Source organism: Ctenopharyngodon idella, chromosome 12 (assembly GCF_019924925.1).
Source record: "Ctenopharyngodon idella isolate HZGC_01 chromosome 12, HZGC01, whole genome shotgun sequence".
Classification (NCBI taxonomy): domain Eukaryota; kingdom Metazoa; phylum Chordata; class Actinopteri; order Cypriniformes; family Xenocyprididae; genus Ctenopharyngodon; species Ctenopharyngodon idella.
In genome coordinates, this window is record NC_067231.1 from 31,177,355 (window position 1) to 31,203,434 (window position 26,080).

At 38.4% G+C, this 26,080-nt stretch overlaps 1 protein-coding gene and 1 pseudogene across 5 annotated transcripts; one reads left to right on the forward strand and one right to left on the reverse strand.

Moving 5' to 3' along the window:
- Positions 1-1,173: 1,173 nt before the first annotated feature.
- LOC127523904 (centriolar coiled-coil protein of 110 kDa) lies at positions 1,174-10,139 on the reverse strand. 5 transcript variants are annotated; one of them, XM_051915068.1, is made up of 13 exons: positions 9,867-10,139; positions 9,590-9,695; positions 7,120-7,239; positions 5,546-6,314; positions 4,874-4,977; positions 4,638-4,730; positions 3,003-3,119; positions 2,833-2,934; positions 2,631-2,747; positions 2,488-2,561; positions 1,932-1,976; positions 1,805-1,849; positions 1,174-1,409 (listed from the first exon to the last, which is right to left on the reverse strand). In XM_051915068.1, exons 1-13 carry the CDS (start codon positions 9,977-9,979, stop codon positions 1,331-1,333), a joined length of 1,884 nt encoding a protein of 627 aa, XP_051771028.1. In that variant the 5' UTR covers positions 9,980-10,139; the 3' UTR covers positions 1,174-1,330. The 5 variants fall into 5 exon arrangements, with proteins under 5 accessions (XP_051771028.1, XP_051771027.1, XP_051771029.1 ...); XM_051915067.1 differs by having other exon boundaries at positions 4,638-4,733; XM_051915069.1 differs by having other exon boundaries at positions 4,638-4,733; positions 9,590-9,749; positions 9,867-10,016.
- Positions 10,140-10,255: 116 nt separating this feature from the next.
- On the forward strand, positions 10,256-25,276 carry LOC127523903 (alpha-actinin-2-like; annotated as a pseudogene).
- Positions 25,277-26,080: the final 804 nt, after the last annotated feature.

Below are 26,080 nucleotides of genomic sequence, written 5' to 3' on the forward strand. Positions count from 1 at the left end.
ACATTAATGGATCTTGAGAGAGGAAATGTCATTGCTGGCTATGGAGGCCTCACTGAGCCATCGTATTTCATCAAAAATATCTTAATTTGTGTTCTGAAGATGAACGAAGGTCTTACGGGTGTGGAACGGCATGAGGATGAGTAATAAATGACATTATTTTCATTTTTGGGTGAACTAACCCTTTAAATCAACATGCATTTACTTAAGATGCAAAATTGCATTAGATATTAAGTATTGTTTTCTAAAAAAAAAATTATGCTTAAAACAAGAAATATTGGTAACACTTTATTTCAGGGTCCATTTTAGACATTCTGTTGAGCTGACTATAAGTAACTTTGCAACTATGTTATGTCATCTAGCAGTCATTAGAGTATTAGTAGACTGTCTGCTTACTATCTGCTAACAATTTATTTTGACGCTCCTCGACAGACATTCTACTGACTCTGCAAGTGCCTCAACTTATTCTACTAACCTGAACGCTAACCTAACAGTCTACTAATCCTTTAATGACTGCTAGTTGACATGTAGTTGCAAGTAGAATGTCTAAAGTGGACCATCGAAATAAAGTGAAACCCAAATATCTGCCAATAGGGTCCGAAAAAACTTTTTCCCCTTTGAATTGAGTTTATTGAATTGAGATATTTAAGACTGCAGATTTATGAATGTTTAGATATTTGTACTGGAAAAGTAGAGAGAAATACTGAGAAAAAGAACATCTATTTTTGCAGTGTTCATTTTTGGCCGGCGTTCCTTAAATGAGTCAAACTCTGAAACCTTTAATAGTTTGTTTAATCTGTGTGTGTGTGTGTGTGTGTGTGTGTGTGTGTTTGTGAGTGTGTGAATGTAGTGTTTGTGTGTATGTGAGTGTGAGTTTGTCTCTGTGTGTGTGTGTGTGTGTGTGTGTGTGTGTGTGTGCTCACTGAGGTTTGGACTGAAGACTGTAATGTTTTTGAATGAGTCAAACTCATTTCAGCACACGTGAATCATCACACGGCTCATGTTTCTCCTGTAGACTTTAACTGTTTGGAACAGAATACTAGTGTACTTCTCACTGCATACTGACATCAGTACACTGCATACAATTATATGTATTTCTAATTATATTCATTTCTGAATATGCGATTCTTTTTGCATTAGAAATAATGTTAGTATTCAGTGTGTAATCAGTAATGCTTCATATCAAAAAAGTTTATTATATATTTTTTAATTCTTACAATTTTAAAGCTTCGTGAACTACTGAAACTGTTTATCAGTGTGAAGTGAGCGATTACAGTGATGTGTGAACGTGTATCACCGCTATTGATCAGTAATCATCCGTACGAGTGTGTGTTTATCCCAGAGACAGACACTTCCTCTGAAGCGAGCGCGGTCTCACTCCCAAACACCCGTCTCTCTTCTTCACCGCACTCCTGCAGAGAGACAGGCGTCATGATGAATCTGTACAAGTTTTGAGGTCCATTCACACCAAGAACGATAACTGTATTAGCGTCCAAACCAACGCACAATATCTTTGTTTATCATAGGTGCGCAGTTTTGTCATCTGTCGCTTTAAATGCTCACACTCTTTAAAGCAGGATGGATTCTGATTGGCTGTCATTGTTTTCAGCTGGAGAAAATCGCTCTGAAAGTGATTCCAACGAGATCGTGCCTCTGTGTTGCTATCGTTAAACAGTAGTCGTGGTTTGGAACGATTTTTAGAACTATATCATTATAGTTATTGTCGTTGGTGTGAACAAGCCTTTACTGTGCTCTTGATTAATATGGAGCATAATGTTCACATCTGAAGAGATTTTTAGTTACTCACTGAGAGGAACAGACTGTGTTCTGACTGAGACGAGGCCGCAGGATCCTACAGGAGAGACACAGAGAGCAGGTCAATCAGGGGTTCATGTGCCGGAGCAATGAAGTTCAACTCTGATCGTGTTTCATACCTCGCCGCTGAGCTCTTGGGAATCACATTCATTGTTTTTGTTTGCCTGATAACAAATGAAAAGCAGCATGAGTGTGATTATGTTCATGCGCCTGACACATTACAAGCGTCCAACTGGGATCATCTAGTTTCATTTTGAACTCTGAACTCAAAACAAAATTAGACGCTCCATTATAATAAAGAAACGTTTATAAAGAACTTTATTTAATATAAACCACTATATTTTCTTTAATTCAATTATTTTATTAACAAATATCACACACTGCGGTCCAAACATCTGAGAACACTTGAATATCAATTGAAAACAATGTATTAACTTAGAAAAATTATGGTGATGCTTTACATTAAAGGGTTAGTTCACCCAAAAATTAAATTTGCTTCTGTGTTCTACGTCTGAACGCTGGCTCAGTATTGGCTGGTGTTCGGACGTACAACACGGAAGCAAATTTCATTTTTGGGTGAATTATCCCTTTAAATGAGTTGTTAAAGTGAGTTCTTAAATCCTGTAAAACTTGTGTGATGTGGGTGTCAGTTTGTCATCAGAAGCTGATTCTCACCTCTGAGCCTTCCTGTCCAGCGTCTTCTGAGTGGCCGAGGACAGAGTCCGTGTGTTTCCAGGACTGTCTTTCTCCTGGTCAGAAGGACGTGATGTCAGTATGTGTGTAGGACGCTGTGAGAGTGTGTGTGTGTGTGTGTGTACCATCTCTCTGAGTGTCCTCTCTCTGCGTATCTCTCTGTCCTGCTGAAGAAGACGCAGTCTGTCTCTCAAAGGCCACACAAAGAAGATCTGATGGATGTTATGCAGCGCTGCCTGCAGCTGTGACACACACCAGACAAATGAAGAGAAAAACAATCACAGATGAATAGAGTACAGCTGTGCGTTATGCAGATTTGTGCGTTACCTGCGCTGTAACTCGCTGCTGTAGTGTCAGATCCTGATGGGAGACGGAGGCTCTCCTCTGCTGGGAATCCGTCTGGAACGAGCGGATGAATGCTCTGGAGTCCTGCAGCACATTCACACTCTGACTGACAGCGGCTGGAATGTTTAGGAAGTACTAGTGTGTGTCTTTACCTGTACGGTTTTGCGCAGGTGTGTGATTTTCTCCGTCTGTAAGAGTCTGCGTGTTAGAAAACCTCGAGCCACGGCAGTGAGACGACAGAGAGGCTTCATCTGCTCCACACACACGTCCTGTACAACGACTGGTTCAGTAACTCGCAAGTAAAAAATTCAAATATAAAAAAATCATATATTTATAAAATACCCGGCAAAGTTTGGAAACATTAACATTTTTTTTATATTTTCGAATTTTGCTCACCAGGGCTGCGTTTATTTGATAAAAATTCAGTAAAAATTGTGAAATATTATTATAATGTAAATCAGCTGTTTTCTATGTGAATATATAGTAAAGTGTAATTTATTCCTGTGATCAAAGCTGAATTTTCAGCATCATTACTCCAGTCTTCAGTGTCACATGATCCTTCAGAAATCATTCTAATATAATGATTTGCTGCTCAAGAAACATTTATGATTATTATCAGTGTTGAAAACAGTTGTGCTGCTTTAGATTTTTGCCACAATATTACAGTTTTTACTGTATTTTTGATCAAATAAATGCAGCCCTGGTGAGCAGAAGAGACTTCTTTATATATAATATCAGTGTTATTGATACGATACACACATTTTTATTTAGTCTATTATGTTTTTATGGGGCTTTTAAAGAGTTAGTTCACCCAAAACTGAAAATAATGTCATTAATTACTCACCCTCATGTCGTTCCACACCCGTAAGACCTTCATCTTCGGAACGCAAATTAAGATATTTTTGTTGAAATCCGATGGCTCAGTGAGGCCTGCATAGCCAGCAATGACATTTCCTCTCTCAAGACCCAGTAATGTACTAAAAACATATTTAAATCAGTTCATGTGAGTACAGTGGTTCAATATTAATATTATAAAGCGACGAGAATATTTTTTGTGCGCCCAAAAAAACAAAAATGAAATTAATTTTTAACAATATAGTGATGGGCCGATTTCAAAACACTGCTTCGGAGCTTTGCGAATCGAATAAGTGAAAGTCACGTGATGTCAGCAGTTTAGCCGTTTGACAGGAGATCCAAGTCACTGAATCGATTCACAAAGCTCCGAAGCAGTGTTTTGAAATCGGCCCATCACTATATTGTTGAAAAGTCGTTATTTTGTTTTTTTGGCGCACAAAAAGTATTCTCGTCGCTTTATAAACTACTGTACTCACATAAACTGTTTTAAAACTGTTTTTAGTACATTAATGGATCTTGAGAGAGGAAATGTCATTGCTGGCTATGCAGGCCTCACTGAGCCATCGGATTTCATCAAAAATATCTTAATTTGTGTTCTGAAAATGAATGAAGGTCTTACGGGTGTGGAACGACATGAGGGGGAGTAATTAATTACATAATTTTCATTTTTGGGTGAAATAACCCTTTAAATGTCTCTCTCTCTCTCTCTATATATATATTTTAGTTTATTTAGTTGTAGTTATTTTAGCACTTCAACTAAGATGACAAATGTTGGAAACTGAAATAAAATGTTTACGTTTTTTTATATTTCCTTTTATTTCAGTTAATGTTTATTTTATTTCAAGTAATGAAAACTATCTATCGTATTTTTAGAACTGTTTTACTATTGTTTTGAAGCACTTTAAAGGAAGTTGACCCTCACAAACCCTCACCTGTGTGTGTGAAGTGTGTCTCGTCTTCCGGCTGAGCTCCGGCGTTGATGACATCATGCTCCTCCTGCTCTGTTCGTTCAGCTTCCTCTGGAGCTGCTGCACACACACCAACATCAGCTGTCTGTGTTTTTGCTGCATTATCTCTCTCAGTTTACAGAAGTTCATTCTGTTAATGTTTATAATACCTTAAAGCCTCATACTGCAGGTGTAGTGCTGTTTGGTGTGTGTGTTGATACCTGTGTTTGTCTCTCCTGTGCTGCGAGGAGCTCAGAGATCTGATGAGCGTGTTCTCTCTCTAAACGCTCACGCATCGTGTCTAAAGCCTGAATCTGCTGCTTGACTGCGAATGCACACACACACACACACACACACACACACACACACACACACACAGATGTCAGAAGAGCAGGAGGAAACCTTTAAATCAACATACAAATGCAAGATTTCCTTAAGAAAATGTGAGTAGCGCAATACAACACTTGGATGTTGTTGTGTCAGGTGACCAGTGCATTGCTCTGCAGCTGCTGAAGTGTGTTTTTGAGGGTTGATCAAGTGGTTGTTTAGTAGTCCAAGTTCACCTTTTACAATAAGGTTCCACTTGTGAACATTAATTAACTACGTTAGTTAACATGAACTCACAATGAACAGTTGTGTTTTATAAACTAACGTTAACAAAGATTAATAAATACTGTAATAAATGTAGTGCTAATGGGACTTTATTGTAAAGTGTAACCATTTTATTTAACCATGCCAGTGTTATTTTAGTAACTATAATAGTAGTAATTATAATTTTTATTGATATTTGATTGTTATCATGTTCACTGATGTGCGGTGGATACGTCAGTCATGTGTTTTGTTTAGCTTTAAGTCAAGTAAACCTTCAGCTTCATGCTTGATGTCCCACTAACCTCCCGTCTCATCCTGCTGCTGTGAGTGTCGGATCGGCCCGACGGAGCCCGGTGAGGGAGCGGACACCACCTGCGGTCTGATCAGAGATGGCGAGGGGCTTTCCACATCATAGGACCGGTTGAGGGGCGCCGGAGGTGAACGACGGGCCGGTCTGGTTTTCTCATGGCTCACATCTTGTGTTGAATCTAACTTGGTCGTTTCCTTCCGACTGCTGGGTGTGGAGGTAATGATTGACAGCTGTCTGTCACTGAACTCTGAACAGCTGCAGTTCAATTCTGCACCAGAAGGGGCAGGAGAAGATGTTGTGAAAACCGATCGCTCTATTAGATGTTGTTCATTATGAGCGCTTCCGGACAGATATTCAGATCCGTTCGTGCTGAGCTCAGATTCGCTGACGGGATGAGAAATGAGGATGTTTCCGGTGGTGTGCGGTCGCGGTCTCCGTGCTCGGTGTGTGAGAGGGCTGCGGCTGGGCTGAGGACCAGGTAACTGAGCGTAAGAACCCGTCAGACTGAGAGAGAGACCGGACAGGGTGGAATCAAGGGACTCTGGGTCAGAACCGTCACTGGACTCATCAGACAGCAGCTTCTCCATGCGCTGGTTCAGCAGTCGAAGGGTCTCTCTCTTCAGAGAGCTGCTGGGACTGAGGTTCTGGCTCTGAGCCGGGGCCGTGAACGGCCCGATGGAACGGATCGGGCTGGTTTTGGACCCATGAGATAGAGACTGGTCTGATGTGATGCTGCCCAGCTCATTCTGCGTCTTTTTCAGCTGCAGGAATAGAAAAGAGGATACACATTTCTACAGAACTAGTTCTTCATTTGGATAAAAGCTACATGTAAATGAGATCTCCACCAGCAGAGACTGTTTGAGTCTCTTTAGAAAATGAATTAAAATATAAAAAAAAACATTTTATTTCTGCTAGTTGCCAAGGGAACATTCATAATTTTAGTTTAACTTGATGTACTAAAATAACTAAAACTAAACCTGAAATAAAATTGAATATTTAAAAACTAATCCTGATAACTAATAAAAAATGACACAACAACATGACTAAAACTTTAACTAAAATTGAAATGAAAACAGAAAATATAAAAATACAAACTTATTCAAAATCTGAATAAAAACTATGGAAAGTCCCCATAAAAAATGAAAACTCAATGTGTGAGTGTGTTTGTGTGTGTGCGTGTTTGTGTGCATAAGTGTGTGTGTGTTTGTGTGAGTGCGGGCATGCCTGCGCATGTATGTGTGTGTGAGTGTGTGTGTGAGTGTGTGTGTGGTCTATCTGTTGTGGCTCGTGTTCAATCACGCTTATAATCTAAACTAAATTTCCAGGTAACAGGTGTCTGTGTTTACAGAGCTGTAATATTACCACAAAATAAGCTTTATAATCCCAATAATACTACATCTGCAGTTTAGTATTAGTTTCAGCAGGGCTGTTTCCCCAAAACCCCTATTCCCTATAAACGTACAGATAAACATACATAACAACATAAGTTTTTTGTTTATTAGACGTTAGAGATGTTCAGTTCAGGGTTGATCAGAGTTGAATGTGTGTGAATGTGTGTAAACTCACATGGATGTTGTTGAGAATGTCCTGCACTCGCTGCAGAAGAGCGTCTGTCTGTCTCTTCCTGTCTCTCTCCACGGCTGTCTGTCTGTCTTCAGCCATCTGAACACGCAGCTCTTCACTCAACTGCACAGACACATTCAAACCAGACATCACAAACGTTATTCTCTAAACTAAACAGCAAATGAAAAACCCAGACGCACATTCAGGTGCTTTTTTACTGTCTCTATCATCACTCTGTTTGGAACATATTACATTTATTAACATTTATAACTATAATCCTACCGAGAACTGGTCATCTGTGTAGTTTTCAGCACCGATACTCACTGTGATTCACTGTCTCTATGAAACCGTGGCATTACATTACACAACATGAGAGGATCTGAGGAGCGCTTCATAACAACACACAAACACACAAACACACACACACTGAACAAACCAACACACAAACACACAAACACACACAACACACACACACTGAACAAACCAACACACAAACACACACACACAAACACACTGAACAAACCAACACACTTGACACACACACACACACTCAACACACTTAAAACACAAACACACACACTTGACACACACACACACACACACTCAACACACTCAAAACACAAACACACACACTTGACACACACACACACTCAAAACACAAACACACACACTTGACACACACACACACACTGAACACACTCAAAACACACACACTTGACACACACACACACACACACACTGAACACACTTAAAACACAAACACACACACACTTGACACACACATACACTGAACACACTCAAAACACAAACACACACACTTGACACACACACACACTCAACACACTCAAAACACAAACACACACACTTGACACACACACACACACACACTCAACACACTCAAAACACAAACACACACACTTGACACACACACACACACTCAACACACTCAAAACACAAACACACACACTTGACACACACACACACACACACACACTGAACACACTCAAAACACAAACACACACACACTGAACACACTCAAAACACAAACACACACACACTGAACACACTCAAAACACAAACACACACACACACACACACACACACACTCAACACACTCAAAACACAAACACACACACTTGACACACACACACACACTCAACACACTCAAAACACAAACACACACTTGACACACACACACACTCAACACACTCAAAACACAAGCACACACTTGACACACACACACACTCAACACACTCAAAACACAAACACACACTTGACACACACACACTCAACACACTCAAAACACAAACACACACTTGACACACACACTCAACACACTCAAAACACAAACACACACACACACACACACACTCAAAACACAAACACACACACTCAAAACACAAACACACACACTCAACACACACACACACACAGCTGAGACTCGACTGATTTCGTTTCTCAAAACTTTTAAATGCCACGACCCCCAAAAAGCATCTATAGAATTTATTGAAAAATGAATATTATAAATATGTCTAAAATATTATTTGGAAAACATGTTGTTTCTATCAAGTTACATTATTATGTTTTTTCCCTTTGTCATTATAATTGTGTGCTGTTAAATTTATTATGTACTCATTTATATTATCACTTCTTTATTTTTTCTTAGATTTATTACTTAATCATTTATTTATTATGTACTTTTATTTATTTACTTTAATATAAATTTTTATTTATTTAAATCTAATTTTTTATTTACTCATAGTTCTGTGCGATTATATTTATTATTAAATTATTTAATCATTTATTTATTTTTACTTTAATATTTATTTGGACCTTCATTTTTCTCTGAACTTTTCCCCGAACGCCAGTTTGAAAACCCCGGTGGCCTGTTGCATGAAGCTAGCTGAACAAACCCTGAGTTTCAGAGTAGGTTTGGAGTTGACAAATCCAGTTAATATAATAGGCCTAATTATATGAATATGTCATAAATTATACATAATTTTAATATAAATATAATGAATAATTAACAGCAAATGTTGAGCAATTTTGTCTCTAAAATGTTTTCACTATAAAGTGATTTCATTTGGAGTGAGAGATACAGGGGGAGTGGCTTTATTGCATCAGATACACTTTACTCACAGCTGATTGGTCCAGTTTGGGTTTGTGATCTCTAAGCCAGAATAAAACCTGCTCCGGAGCAGGTCAGCCGTGTAGCTTAAGTTACCATAGCAATGAACCCTGCTAAAAACCAATCCACCTTCATAAGCCCGAAAAACCAGAGTTTGCTCAAACTAATCTTGAACTTACCTGGGTAGAAACTGAAACTGGCTTTGTGCAACAGGCCACTGGACTAGTGTGTTAGATCTAGATCTGTCTGATTATTGTAGTCCATGTTAACCAGTGCTCATCTGTATATTAATATATGCATTATTATTTACCAAAAATCTCATTGCCATCTCAGTGTTATTCTCACCACAGGCTCCAACAGTCTCCTGCCGTGGAAGTGGATGTCGGACAGCGCCCTCTGCTGCTGAGGCGCGGTACTGCAGTCAGGCGGCAGCAGCGTGTTCAGTGTCCTGCTGTAGAACTGCTCATAACTCTCCATTTCTCTCAATATGACACACTAAACACAGCTAAAAAGAGGGTTACTGAAGCTGAATTAAATGATCTTAAATAAAAAATATTTAAACTACACGCCTTGACATTAAACGAGTATTTTTCATACCATGAGGAACAATTTAATCACTCACCGCTGTTCAGCTGGATTCTCTGTGTAAAACCCGATGCTAATACTGTATCTCACACATACAGTAACAAAAAAATGAGAGTTTGTTTGGTTTTCTGTTCGTTTTTTCTCTTTCATTTGCCTCGCGCTCTTCTACGCGCGCATCACGGCGGTTATAGATAGACGCGTTGCCTAGCAACCACGGGAAGCCGCGCCCCCTGCCGCACGATTCGCTTTAACTGCTTCAGCGTCACGCAGATCATGAAATCTATTCATAAATGAATAATAATTAATTATTATTTTTTTTAGTTTTATAAATACGAATAATAAAATTGCAATATTATGTCCACGCATACAGCCCTTAAAATGTAAAGAACACTGAATGTAATTATATGGAACTCTGTTTGGTCACGTGTGTAGCCGGTGGGCGGTGACGTCACGGGAGCCGTTATCTTGGGCGGATGAGGCGAGAGTGACCGACCGCGGACACACAGCAGGACCGGAGAGACACGCGCTGCCGCTCGACGATGATGACGATGGAGATGCAGTATAATAATAATAATAACGGATATGGTCCGGAGGAGTACATGATCCAGGAGGATGACTGGGACAGAGACCTGCTGCTCGACCCCGCGTGGGAGAAACAGCAGAGGAAGGTCAGAGTTCATTCATCCGTATTACTAAAATAATTATTATAATAATGCAAATGGCGCCGTAAATGATTTGAAAAATAAAATAACCAATAGTGTAAAATACAATCCACAAATTCAACACAGGCAATAAATAAACTGACAGTAAGTTATTATAAAAGTTATTCCAATTGAAAAGAGAAAAGTAATTAATAATGAAGTACAGTCAAATAAGATATGAATTATAAAATATTAAACAGTGTTGTAACAAAAGTTATTGAGAAGCTTAAGATAAAATAATTTATAAATAGTTCTAAATGCAGAATAAACTGTAACAATCTACTAATTTAACATAAGCAGTAAATTAAAAACAGTAAGTTATTTATACACATTTCATATGCAAAATTAATTTAAACTAAAAAAGAGAAATTAAAAACATTAAAACCAAGTAATGTCAAATAAGATAAAATTTAAAAATCAATTAAGAATTGTCGATTAATGTGTGTGTGTGTGTCTGAGCGACTGTGTGTGTGTGTGTGTCTGAGCGACTGTGTGAGTGTGTGTCTGTGTGTGTGTGTGTCTCTGAGTGTGTGTGTGACTGTGTGTGTGTGTCTGAGTGTGTGTGAGAGTGACTTTGTGTTTGTGTGTGTGTCTGAGTGAGTGAGTGTGTGTGTGTCTGAGTGTGTGTGTGTGTGTGTGTGTGTCTGAGTGTGTGTGAGTGACTGTGTGTGTGTGTGTGTGTGTGTGTGTTTGTGTGTGTGATTGTGTGTGTGTCTGAGTGTGTGTGAGTGACTTTGTGTTTGTGTGTGTGTGTATGTGTGTGTCTGAGTGAGTGTGTGTGTGTGTCTGAGTGTATGTCTGTGTGTGTGTGTGTATGTGTGTGTCCTCTAACAATAGCTCTGAGTGTGTGTGTGTGTCTGAGTGTGTGTGTGTGTGTGTGTGTGTGTATGTATGTATCCTCTAACAATAGCTCTGAGTGTGTGTGTGTGTGTGTGTGTGTGTGTGTGTGTATGTGTGTATCCTCTAACAATAGCTCTGAGTGTGTGTGTGTGTGTGTGTGGGTGTGTGTGTGGTGACACCTGTGGACAGATGCGCAGTAACACATGATGATGAAGCTCTAATTTTATCTGTGGAACGGTCGGTCAGTGCGGGTCACTAATCCACTGTCCTTGATGCCAAATTCATTTGTGTCACTCCTAAACTCTTTCACCTTCCCTTTTAAGATGAACGTTCAGAGGGAGTGTGTCCAGAGCTGCTGTCCTGCAAACACATCATTACAAATAACTCATTCATTCAGTTAGTGGTGCTCTGAACTCTGCTATTGTTTTTTATTTAGAAGGATTTTTAGAGCTAAAAAAACTCTCTATTTATATTCTCGAGAGACAGTTTTTCCACAATGAAAATCCTCGGAGTGCTTGTAAAGTGCTCTGCCTTTCCCAGGGTACAAAATATCCGTCTGACAACACTGAGAAAACATGCCGAGCTAAAGGAGCGCAGTGAGCTGACAGATAGATGGAGTGTGTGAAGAACAGCTGATGAAACGTGACTCCTGCTTCTCTATTGTTGTGTCTGTTAATGTCGGTGAATCTGAGGAGCATCATCCGTCCACACGACCTCCTCCAATCTCAGCTCTAGATCTTGACCGAAACTCAAATTAGCACAGTATGTGAATCAGAAGTGATCATGCATATTGTCAGCTGGAGTTGATAGTTGATTTCATTTTAAACAGACGAATTGTTTAGATTCCACCACAGATGTGAGTTCTGCAGGGGGCGTTTTGTGCTTTCGATTAATCTCCACGCCTCGCCGTGTTCTGTGAACTGACTGGCGTGAATGTGATGAAGCGCGTCAGGAGCGGTTTTCCCTCTGGCATGTGCACTTTATAGGTTCACTCTTATTTCAGAACACGTGTGATTTATGAGGGAACAGACCTCGCTGTCATTGACTGGACGGACATTGTGTGCTCGGACATGATGCACATGCTTTTGTTTTGATGTTCAGCATTCGCCAAATAGTTGTTACTCGTTGTTTTAGGCTTCTGCTTTTAAGTTGATCCTCCATTAAAAACACTGCAAACTCACAATCACATTGAAATGGAAGTTGCACTCGTCTTTTCTTCCCCAGTGAAACGGTGTCGTGACAAATCGGGTCCCCCCTCGAAATCGGGTCATTCATTTGTTTTATTTATAACTGAAATATTTAACACATAAGTACATTAAAGATGATTGTGAACACATGTAGAGTAAGTGCAAATGCGTGTATAAACTAAGCTATCAGGCTAATCGGGTATCTGTATGCTATGTTAGTACTAATTCAGACATTAATGTTCATTATAACGCAGCGTCTATCATAACATGATTTTGTAGGAATTGTAATCTGAAGAGAGTACCTATTAAAAGCAATTTGAACCAATAGGATCGCTCGTGGTTCTAATAGAGACCCGATTTCAGGGGGGACCCAATTTGTCACTACAGCGGCTTCTCAAACAAGAACAAATGTAGGGCGGGGACTTGATTTTGTCTGTGCGGAATTGATTGGATGGTTGTGGTTTGCTATTGGTGGATTTCATGTGAGTGACAGGTTGCCCCGCCCTCGTCATCAGAGATGCTGCAAGAGGGAGGAGAAGATATTCTGATTTAAAACAATAATAAATCATTTAGAATAAACTGCAATATTCAATTTAAAAAAAAAAACTAGAATTGTCCATTTTGATTTCATGGTGAATGTTTCGGTCAATCGAAATGACTCTTAATAAATGAACGAATGTGTAATAAATAATAAACTGAACACCTGTCGTCTCTCAGACGTTCACCGCCTGGTGTAACTCTCACCTGCGTAAAGCGGGAACTCAGATCGAGAACATCGAGGACGATTTCAGGAACGGACTGAAGCTGATGTTGCTGTTGGAGGTCATCTCAGGTACATCGACGATCATCAACGCTCGGTTTGGTTTCTAAAGAAGATGTTTGCAGGTCTGTCTCTGTAACATCGTCTTCTCCTCCAGGTGAAAGGCTTCCCAAACCAGACCGAGGAAAGATGCGCTTCACAAAATAGCCAATGTGAACAAAGCTCTGGACTACATCACCAGTAAAGGTGTGAAGCTGGTGTCCATCGGCGCTGAGGGTGAGATTCTCTCGTCATCCTGTTTCTGATCATAGATCTTGTAGTTCATGAATGCTTTGGTTGGACTCTTTTTAAAGAAGAACTTTAAAAAATGAAAGTGTAAAAAAGTTATAAAGTTAAATTTTACTGTAAAGCAAATGTACTGAACTAAACATTTTTTATTCAATACAAAATATGTTTTACAACATAATTTGGACTCAAAATCAAAGCCGTATGTCCAACCAAGTTGTGTTCCAAATTTGAAGTTAATATCACAAAAATTGAGCCGCTAAAAGGTTTTAAAGTATCGTTACAACTGTCCAATTTCAAAGTGTTTTTCACAAGATGAATTTTTACCCTTTCAAATGATGCCTAATTTATGATGATTACTAAAATATACACCAGGAACGATAATTATAACGATAACTATATACACCAGTGCATGATATCGTTCTGTTTATGATAAGCGCGCTGCAGTTTGGTCGTTTAAAGCAGGATGGATTCTGATTGGCTGTCAATGTTTTTATCCTTCATCAACTGGAAAAAAATTTTCCCAGCTAACAGGAAACGTTCTCAGAACGTTCTAGCAAGGTTTTCTCAACGTTTTGAACAAACGTTCTTCCAGTAATGTTAATAGAACGTTCGTCCAGTTATCTGGTCTTTAATAACGTTCTCAAAACGTTGTTATTTATACATCGTTCATGGAACGTTTTTTTCTGAAACGTTTTAGTTGGACGTTCGTCTAACATTTTTTAAAATGTTCAGAGAACATTCAGAAGAAACACTGCCATAATGTTTAAAAAATGATAAAATGTAATGTTTGCTTAATGTTCGCATAACCAAGAAAACACATTTTTAAAACATTTAATGTTTTAAATGCTTCGAGAACATTCGGAAATAATGTTTTCATAACGTAATGGGAACATTAGCAAAATGTTCTTAGAACATATTTGTCAGCTGGGTTATAGTTATCATTTTAGTGATCATCTTTGGTGTGAACAGGCTCTTCATCATAAAAGAAATACTTTTAGCAATTATGCGACGAACCACTGAAGAAAATAATGAGGTACTTCTGAGAATTTGACTGCTTTAAACTCTTTTTTTTTTATGTTTGGCACTTTCTAAATGTATTAAAATCCCAGTCAGCAGTTTCATTGCGATAATTTGATTATACTTATATGAAATAATAACTGCACTTTAAATCAGATATTGGTGTCCAAATAAATAAATTTTAAGTGAATATAGAAATGCATAGAGTGCAAAACACTCCACATTCACTGTATTTTAATCTTTACATAATTCAGAGTATTTCAAATACTCCAATATATTTTTTCAAAAAATAAAAAAACATTAAAAAAAATTCGAAATATATATAGATATTATAAATATATAAATTTATATTTTATTTTTATAAAAAAAAATATATATATATATATATATATATATATAATTTTATATATTTATAATCAATATATATTATATATATATATATATATATGAAGCCAAACAAAATATAAAATGTAAATTTTTAAATATTATTTAAAACATTTTAATATCTTGAATATTTATTTGTATGACATTTGCATTAGTAAAAATGTTTAGATCCTGAGAGGCTGAGAGATCAAACTCAAGTGATTCGTCTGTTCGATCCTCAGAGATCGTTGATGGAAATGTGAAGATGACCCTGGGAATGATCTGGACCATCATCCTCCGCTTCGCCATCCAGGACATCTCAGTGGAGGGTATGTGTCTCAAACACACACACACACCCACACACACACACACTTACAGACTCAATCTAATGACATCTAATGAATCTAATAACATCGATTCTTCGTCAGAAACCTCGGCTAAAGAAGGGCTCCTGCTGTGGTGTCAGAGGAAAACGGCCCCATACAGGAACGTCAATGTACAAAACTTCCACTGCAGGTAAGAACACAGAATGTCACATGGTTATATTCTTTTATGCCACAGAGACGTCTTCCTAATGCATTTGGTTTGAAATCATTTTGTTATCTGTGTTAGTTCAGACTGTGCCAAAGAAATATTCAGTTTTCTTTCGTCCTGCTAACGTCTGATATCCTCACTCAGCTGGAAGGACGGTCTGGCGTTCTGTGCGCTCATTCACAGACACAGACCTGACCTGATCGACTACTCCAAACTCAACAAGGTCTCTGTTAGTGCATGCTGGTCACTGACTCACGCGCATGCAGGGGTTAACTAACGGATAACCCGTTTAAATGAATTATTACTGTAACGCGGCTGTTTCAGAAATGAAGGAGAGTTGATCCATGTGCAGCAGAAACATTTATTTAAACAAACACAGCTAAAGTAAATCAGAATATTCCAGACATGAGCAGAACTGAACTGAACATGGGTTTGCTGAAGACTGAGAGAGTGATATCAGTTTATCATGTGAGTAATTCGAGTCTGAGGTGAAGGGCTTTACTCGAGGTCCTCTGCCTCATACAGCTGATGTCTGACGGTCCGGACGGATTTACAGAGAGAAATCCTCCGATAATCCCGTCTGAAACCAGAACGCTTTAACAAACCTGTGTGAATCTGTGTCGTGATCTGTAACCTAACCTGTCATTTCAGCATCACTGAGCTACTAGATTTTGTAGTAATGTTTTTATTTTTATTTTCGTTAAAGTTTTACTAATTTTGTTGTGTGTTTTTGTCATTTTTGTTTTTGTGGTACACACTTTACAATAAGACTCCATTTGTTAACATGAATTAATCTCAGTTAATGACAATTTCAACATTTACAAATACATTATTAAAAAGAGTCACAGAGTGTTTTGTTTTAGTTTTTAACTTTTTTTGTCAATATAGTTGTTGTTTTTTTTAGTTATTTTAATACATCAAGTTAAATTAAATAAAAATAATTTTAGAATTTTATTTCAGTTAACATTTATTTTATTTCAAATAGCATAAACATTTTTTTAATGTAGATTTATTTTTATTTTTAGTTCATGATAATAATCCTGTATGGAGCTTTTGCTAATCACTTAAACGAGGATTTTCTACAAACGTGTTGCTGTAATTAAAACAAACGCATCATTTCTCTGTGCAGGACGATCCTCTTGGAAATCTCAATCTGGCTTTAGAAATTGCGGAGAAACACTTGGACATCCCTAAAATGTTGGACCCTGAAGGTAAACACGGACAGATCACCTTCATATGTGTCAAATTAAAGCCTTTATAATCAAGCATTAATCTTTAATAAATAGTTTTTTCATTGCAGCTTTATGCATTAAGGTTGCCATAAAACAATAGTTCCCTAATGTGCCGTATATCTTAGTAAAACGCTTCTCAAACAAGAACAAATGTAGGGCGGGGCTTGATTTTGTCTGTGGGGAATTGATTGGATGGTTGTGGTTTGCTATTGGTGGATCTCATGTGAGTGACAGGTTGCCCCACCCTCGTCATCAGAGAAGAGAAGAGATGCCGCAAGAGGGAGGAGAAGATATTCTGATTCAAGATTACCAGGAACATGAATTTAAAATTCTAAATGAAGAGCCCTCTTACCATAACACAACACAGGAAAGTGCACAAGTCATGTGACCTTGTTAATATACAATACTCTCCTGCTGAACTCAGTAACAGATTTAGCGAACACAGCTGTCTGTGGTGGGCGGCTCTTTATGACCCGCGTGTCGTGTTACTATCACGCACCTCATGACCCAGAAGGTGACAGCCTTGAAAAATCCATCCCAGAATGCAATGCACATATTCCCCTCTGATGGCTGTGTAATCAATGCATTAGGCATAAGTTGCAGTGTTTGTTCTCATAATTCTTCAGATGTCATTTGTTGTGTCTCTGTGCTCCAGACATCATTAACACCCCGAAGCCGGACGAGCGAGCCATCATGACCTATGTGTCCTGTTTCTATCATGCTTTCGCTGGGGCAGAACAGGTATTTTTGCACTAAATGTGAACCACACATAGAGCCTGTAGATGCATCATGGGTACTTTCAATGAAACCACAGAAAGTTGAGTCTGTCATGTGACATCTGTGTGTTTAAAGGCAGAAACTGCGGCTAACAGGATCTGTAAAGTGCTTGGAGTGAATCAGGAAAATGAGAAACTGATGGAGGAATATGAACGGCTGGCCAGTGAGGTACAACACACACACACACTCACAAAAACACTCACTCGCACACAAATTATACCGACCCCAACTCTTGCGTGTTTCAGTTGCTGGAGTGGATCCGTCGCACCACGCCATGGCTTGAGAAGCGAGCCCCTGAGAGCACGATGGCCTCCATGAGATGCAAGCTGGAGGATTTCAGAGACTATCGCCGCATGCACAAACCTCCCAAAGTCCAGGAGAAATGCCAGCTGGAGATCAGCTTCAACACGCTACAGACCAAACTCAACATCAGCAACAGACCCGCCTTCATGCCCTCAGAGGGGAAGATGGTGTCTGTAAGACACACACACACACACAGTGCTTGTCTGAGTTGTGTTATTACAGTGAGTTGACCTCTAACCCTGAGACCCGTGTGCAGGACATCACCAGCGCGTGGCAGGGTCTGGAGCACGCCGAGAAGGGTTACGAGGAGTGGCTGCTCAGCGAGATCAGACGTCTGGAGCGTGTGGAACATTTGGCTGAGAAGTTCCAGCAGAAAGTCACTACACACGAGAGCTGGGCTCAGGGTGAGATGACATCACTTCCTGTTGTGTCCTTCAAGTTGACCATGAGTCACAACAAATGTTTTACATAAAGACTTTAAAGGAATAGTTCATGCACAAATGAAAATTCTGGAGCACTCAAGAAGGTGTTGGGCATCTTCACACCTGCTGCAACTTTTTGGGGAACCATTGTAATATGTGTGTGTGTGTGTGTGTGTGTGTGTGTGTGTGTGTGTGTGTGTGTGTGCTGCAGGAAAGGATCAGCTGTTGACTCTGAAGGATTACGAGAGTGCATCCCTAACGGAGGTGAGAGCGTTGCTACGGAAACACGAGGCGTTTGAGAGTGACCTGGCTGCTCATCAGGACAGAGTGGAGCAGATCGCTGCCATAGCACAGGAACTCAAGTATGACCACTTCCTGTTTCCTCCTCATGGCCTCACACTGAGGGTTTTCATTATGCGGGGTCACATGAACGTCAGCCTTGTTTCTACCATAGTTTTGTGTGTGTGTGTTACTCTATTCACTTGTGGTGTCTTGCGTTAAGGTACATTTACGTAAACTACTCGAACATGTTGTTGACGGTTTTCTTGAGATGTTTGTATGTTTGAAGCAGTGTTTCAGATGAGGTAAGGCTGTGGCAGCAGTGTTGGGTTTCTATTGTTCTAAATGTAATCGCAGCACCTGTCAGATTCCCTCTGTGACAATGAGTCAATGTCGTACCCAGAAACACACACACACACCTCAGTATATATTCAACGCTCTATTTGTAGAAGCTGCATTCGGTGCGTCAAAGTGACAGAGGCATCTGAACACTCTCTGATCTGAAACGCTGTCAACACCTCCATCAGAACAGCTGCTGGGAACGTCATGACGTCTAATCTTTAGAGCCACATTTTTAAGGATCTTTTTAAATGTATGAGGGCATTTCCACCCACAGTAAGTCATCCTGTACTCAGATGGTCTTACTGCTGTCTGTTTGTGGGTCCTTTTGGGGTTCGATTGACTCATGTGATTCAGTCTGAAGTACCTAAAAAAAAATGTTCTTCCTCATTTTCTTCCGCATCATGTAATCAGATTACTTTTTGATGTTACAAGTAAAGTAATGCATTACAAGTAACATGCATAACGCAGATTACATTTGAAGTTACAAGTAACACATTACAAGTAACATGCATAACGCAGATTACATTTGAAGTTACAAGTAACACATTACAAGTAACGTGCATTATGTAATCGTGACTTTTTTGATGTTACAAGAAATGCATTACAAGTAACGTGTATTATATAATCAGATTACTTTTTGGTGTTACAAGTAAAGTAATGCATTACAAGTAACATGCATAACGCAGATTACATTTGAAGTTACAAGTAACACATTACAAGTAACGTGCATTATGTAATCGTGACTTTTTTGATGTTACAAGAAATGCATTACAAGTAACGTGTATTATATAATCAGATTACTTTTTGATGTTACAAGTAAAGTAATGCATTACAAGTAACATGCATAATGCAGATTACATTAGAAGTTACAAGTAACACATTACAAGTAACGTGCATTATGTAATCGTGACTTTTTTGATGTTACAAGTAACGCATTAAAAGTAACATGCATAACGCAATCAGATTACTTTTTGATGTTACAAGAAATGCATTACAAGTAACGTGTATTATATAATCAGATTACTTTTTTGATGTTACAAGTAAAGCATTACAAGTAACATGCATAACGCAATCAGATTATTTTTTGATGTTACAAGAAACACATTACAAGTAATGTGCATGATGTAATCAATTACTTTTTGATGTTACAAGTAATGCATTACAAGTAACATGCATAACGCAATCAGATTACTTTTGAAATTACAAGTAACAAATTACAAGTAATGTGCATTATGTAATCAGATTACTTTTTTGATGTTACAAGTAATGCATTACAAGTAACGTGCATTAAGTAATAAGATTACTTTTTGATCTAAAGAGTAAAGTAATGCATTACAAGTCACATACATAACGTAATCAGACTACTTTTTTGATGTTGAAGCAATTTACATTCTAATAACACATATATTAATTTACAGTCAAAAAAGTTACTGCAGATGAAGTATTTTCAAAAACAGTCACAGTAACAGTGTGAATTGTAGCTGAAATATAGCTATTGATGCATGATGCCCACTATAGCAGACAGATGATTAATCAGAACTCTCTCCCAATCTAAAATCAATGTAAACATGTGCAAAATATAATTGATTATAAGAGCTTACTGTATCTGTTTGGACTGTTCTTCACTCGTCATGAGTCTGAGCTGATGCTGCCCTCCAGTGGAAACATGATGTACTGTAAGAGAACTTGCATTGAATGAATAGGATATTAAATATGCTGTGTTATGATCATCTGTTTGTGGTTGTTTGTAAAACAAAAGTAGTAAAATCTTAAATCTGCTCTGAGGAGGCTTCAACTGTCCACAGAACTTAGTTAAATAAACACTAAATTATGTTTTCATGAAAAAATTAAAATGCATAAAAGTGTGACAGTTAAGTTTTTGGGATAAACATCATTCTCTCAGTATAAAAATGTTAGAGGTCAATGGAAAGTCCTTGTCATGATATTAATGTGTGTGTGTGTGTGTCCACAGTGAACTGGACTATCATGCTGCTGGTGTCATTAATGAACGCTGTCAGACGATCTGTGATCAGTGGGATCAGCTGGGAACTTTGACCCAGAAGCGCAGAGAAGCTCTGGAGGTGATTCACACACACATGAACATCAATCATATTAACAAACCTGCTGTTTTTACTGATTATTGGAGAGTTTATGTATGTTAGTATGTAAAATTACATAGTATATATTTAATTAAATATGCACACATATATACACTGTAAATGTAAAATACACAGGTCAAAAGTTTGGAATTATTACGTTTTTTTAAATGTTTTTAATGTGATCTTATTGCTTACCAAGGCTGCATTTATTTGATCAAAAATACAGTAAATATACAAATATTGTGAAATATTACTTAATAATAATCATAAATGTTTCTTGAGCAGCAAATCATCATATTAGAATGATTTCTGAAGGATCATGTGACACTGAAGACCGGAGTAATGATGCTGAAAATTCAGCTTTGATCACAGGAATAAATTACACTTTACTATATATTCACATAGAAAACAGCTATTTTAAATTGCAATAATATTTTATTTTTGCAATTACTATTTTTACTGTATTTTTGATCAAATAAATGCATCTTCGGTGAGCAGAAGAGACTTTAAAACATGTTAATGATTACAAACTTTTGATCTGTAGTGTATATATACATAATATATATCTGATGTTGGCCTTCTGCTTCTGTTGTAAAGTTGTAATGAAACGTGTGTGTGTGTGTGTGTGTGTGTGTGTTTATAAGAGGACAGAGAAACTCCTGGAGACGATTGATCAGCTGTTTCTGGAGTTTGCTAAGAGATCGGCTCCGTTCAATAACTGGATGGAAGGAGCCATGGAAGATCTGCAGGACATGTTCTTGGTTCACTCCGTGGACGAGGTTCAGGTCAGTCAAAACTCACTCTCTTTACTTAGTTAATGCATGATGGAACATTCATCATTTTTTTCTGAAGACAAAAACTGTTTGTTTCATTAATTTGCAAACTCATATTCTCATAAACACACTTTTCACATACCAGTCAGTTCCCGATGGCCAACATGGTCAGTGATTTTCATGCACAAACGCGTCACATTATGTGCGTCTCACTCGATTGATTGATGTTGACTGTCTCTCTGTAGAATCTGATCTCGGCTCATGATCAGTTTAAGACGACGCTGCCCGAGGCCGACAGCGAGCGACAGGCCATTCTGAGCATTTACAACGAGGTGCAGAAGATCGCGCAGAGTTACGGGATCTCCAGCAAACTCACCAACATCTACTGCGACATCACACCTGCCCACATCAACCAGATGTGGGAGAAGGTATGTGAGTGTGTGTGTGTGTGTCCACAGTGAACTAGACTATGTATATACACATATTTGTGTATACATATAAATATATATTTGTGTGTGTTTGTGCAGGTGAAGAGGCTGGTTCCTCAGAGAGACAGCGCTCTGCGGGAGGAAATGTCCAGACAGAATGTGAACGAGAGACTCAGACGACAGTTTGCAGCACAAGCCAATGCCATCGGACCCTGGATACAGACACGCATGGAGGTCTCGCACACAAACACACCATTATACGTGTTTTTTTCTTGTAAAAATGGATGAATTTACCAGTTATTTTCCTGTGCATTACTGTGCAGCTGCTTTGACACAACCTGTATTGTATAAAGTGAATAGAAATGAATGTGGCTCGTGCAGGAAATCGCTCGCAGCTCGGTGGATCTGGCCGGAACGCTGGAAGACCAGATGAACCAGCTGAAACAATACGAGCATGACATCATCAACTACAAACCGAACATCGACAAACTGGAGGGAGACCATCAGCTCATCCAGGAGTCACTCATATTCGACAACAAACACACTAACTACACTATGGAGGTACAGAGATGTGTGTATATACCGTAACCTCACTCCTTCAGCGTCTAACATGTGTCTCTCCGCAGCACATCCGTGTGGGATGGGAGTCGCTGCTCACCACCATCGCTCGCACCATCAACGAGATCGAGACTCAGATTCTGACACGCGACGCCAAAGGAATCAGCCAACAGCAGCTCAACGAGTTCAGATCCTCCTTCACACACTTTGACAGGGTAACAAACATTACAAACATACAGCTTTAACCATCATTTCTGACTAAAGCTTTTCATACTTCAGTATAAGAAGGTTGACTTCCATTCATACTTAAAGTCGGCATGAAAGTGAAGTCACACTAGAATTTTCTTCCCGTATATCCGAGTGAAACACTTCTGGAACAAGAACAAATGTAGGGCGGGGCTTGATTTTGTCTGTGGGGAATTGATTGGATGGTTGTGGTTTGCTTTTCTGGCCTGTTGCTTACCTTTTTTTCCTGATTTTCGCAGAAGAAGAAGGGTGGCATGGAGACGGATGACTTCAGAGCCTGTCTGATCTCTATGGGTTATGATCTGGTGAAATAACTACAACAACAACAAACATGTTCAAATGTTCCTGCACAAATTCTCATGTTGAATATGGTTTCTGTAACACAACATCTGATATATTTATTTCTGTAACTAGGGGTTAAAAATCCATAAATACACAGCAAAATCCCCAGAGTTAAATCAACTCTGCTCAGATTACATATGGTCCCTCTCTATATAGTGTTAAAGTAACACTGAAGACTAATGAGATTAATTAAGTTATGATTGAGCATTAGTGATGAACACCTGCTGTTAACAAGCAGAATTACTGAAGAGAAACACAATAACTACAAATGACTTCCAGCCACAGCCTTAGATGAAATCAACTGAAGATAAAAGACATTAAATCTCTCAAGATCTGATTAAACAACTTCACAAACAGCATATTAACTTTAACTCTGCTTCAGTGTTATTTTAACTCTATGTAGAGAGGGACCGTATGTTCTCTGAGCAGAGTTGATTTAACTCTGGGGATTTTGCTGTGTACATGATTGATTATATGAACATCTCACGTGACCCCAGCAGATATTCACATATGCATTTCATTTCTGTGTTGGTAATGGATGAAAACGCATGAATGTTCTCTGATGTTTAACTGCGTCTGCAGGGTGAAGCCGAGTTTGCGCGGATCATGACTTTGGTTGATCCCAACGGTTCCGGACGGGTCACGTTTCAGGCCTTTGTGGACTTCATGACCCGTGAGACCGGAGAAACGGACACCTCGGAGCAGGTCGTCGCCTCCTTCAGGATCCTGGCTGCGGATAAGGTGCATAAACACACTCTGAATAATATTTAGGCCTAAATTTTAGATTTATGAATTGCATATAAATATCTGGATTTCAGTTTTAAAATAAACAAATAAATCTAATGTGTGTTAAAACTGTGTAATCCAAATGGATGGAAAATTTATATGAAATTCAAATATGTAAATCTTAAATATTTTTTGAATGCTAGTTAAACCACATTTAAATACCTTACATAATCCATAAGCAACTTTATCCGTTCATGTGATTCCAGCCGTATATTCTGGTGGATGAACTCCGTCGGGAATTGCCCCCAGAGCAGGCGGAATACTGCATCTCCAGGATGCCTCCGTATAAAGGACCTGATGGAGTCCCAGGGGCTTTGGACTACACTGCGTTCTCTACGGCCCTGTATGGAGAGAGTGACCTCTAGCTGTCTGGAGCCCAATAGAAGACAAGACTGCATGTGTGCCGTTTCTCTCGTACTCTTTCTTGATTCTTTGTCTCTGAATATCAGCCATGATAATCTTTCATGTGTGTAACATCCAAGAACAGTTACTGAAAATGAAAAAATGTGTTTCATTTCAAAATAAAGAATTTTAGGCATTGCATTTTGATCCATCAGGCATAGATTTCTATGAATTATACTGTTGGGTCGAAAAGTCTGAGACCATTCAGTTATATATATATATATATATATTTCCCCCATTTAGACAATTTTTAAATAAACCAAGGAAAAATAAAAAAAATATATTTTTATCCTTGGTTTAAATATTTTAAAATCCAACTACCATTTTAGAATGGTAAAATCAAATAATAATGTTCTCAAAATCATATTTATATTTCAGTTATAAAATCAAAAAAGATATCATTTGTAATGACTTTTGCGTGCAGCATGGAACCAATAATTAGTGCTTCAGACTTTTGGACTCACTGTACATCATGATGATGTTGATATCTCTTCAGACTGATGGATCTGTCATTGACTTACAGCTCATATCAATGCAAGAAAAACTATAATGCTGAACGATGAAACGCTTAGTCCAGTCCACTGCAAATACATAAAAAATAATTTAAAGCTTTTTGCTTTGTTCCAGTAAAAATAGCTAACCTTCATAAAACAAGATAAATTAGTTTATACCAGTTTTAAATAAGTTTTACCCGTTTTTCACTGTGTTTCAAACAAGTGAAAAAATGTGCCAATGCAACTGAAACATTAAAGATTTATCACAACCAAATCTCACTGCGTGTTGCTTTTCAGGTAATGTAGTATTATGTATTGTAAAAGATGTTAAAGGTAGGCCTACACTATGTAACGTTTTTTGTTCAAAATTAACAACATTTAAATGAGTCAATACATCATCAATCCTTCCTTCTTCCAAAACGTGTTTTTGTCTTACCCTGATTTACTATGGTAAGTCTATTATAAATGTTTATATTTTAGACCTGACGGGATGGTTTTCGCGGGAAATTGCGTCCGTACAATCACTCGTCATATCCGTAAATAGAGAAAAAGGGGAATCAGCCATTTTAAACAAACTCTGAACAGAGGAGAGTGCTGGCAAAAATAACGTGATATTAAAACCAGGATCTACGTTAGTTTCAGAGATGACGAGAACTGAAGGATTCGAATTGTTGTAAAAGTGACGCGGAGATGACGGCGTTTTTATTACACAACAGGTAAGGTATTTTAATGAACAAATAAATAAAGCATCATCTATTGTCATGGTTCATATTCATCCGCAGAGCCGAAGCACAACCAAAACAATGTTCTTCCGCAAAATACATGCAGTTTTGTTTTTTTAACTGATAAGACGGTCAACACATAATGTACCTTTAACCCCAATTAATATCGGTTATGATGGCTGAAACAGTCAATCCAAATGTCAAAGTGAACATTTATCACTTCTAATAATCCCAGCCGATCAGTCAGTAATTGTTGTGTGATTAAGTTTGCAATAGATATTTCAAGATGATTAGCAATAAAACTATAAAGTACAACCAGCCAATATTTAAAGCCACCGCTGTGGTGAAAATCAAGT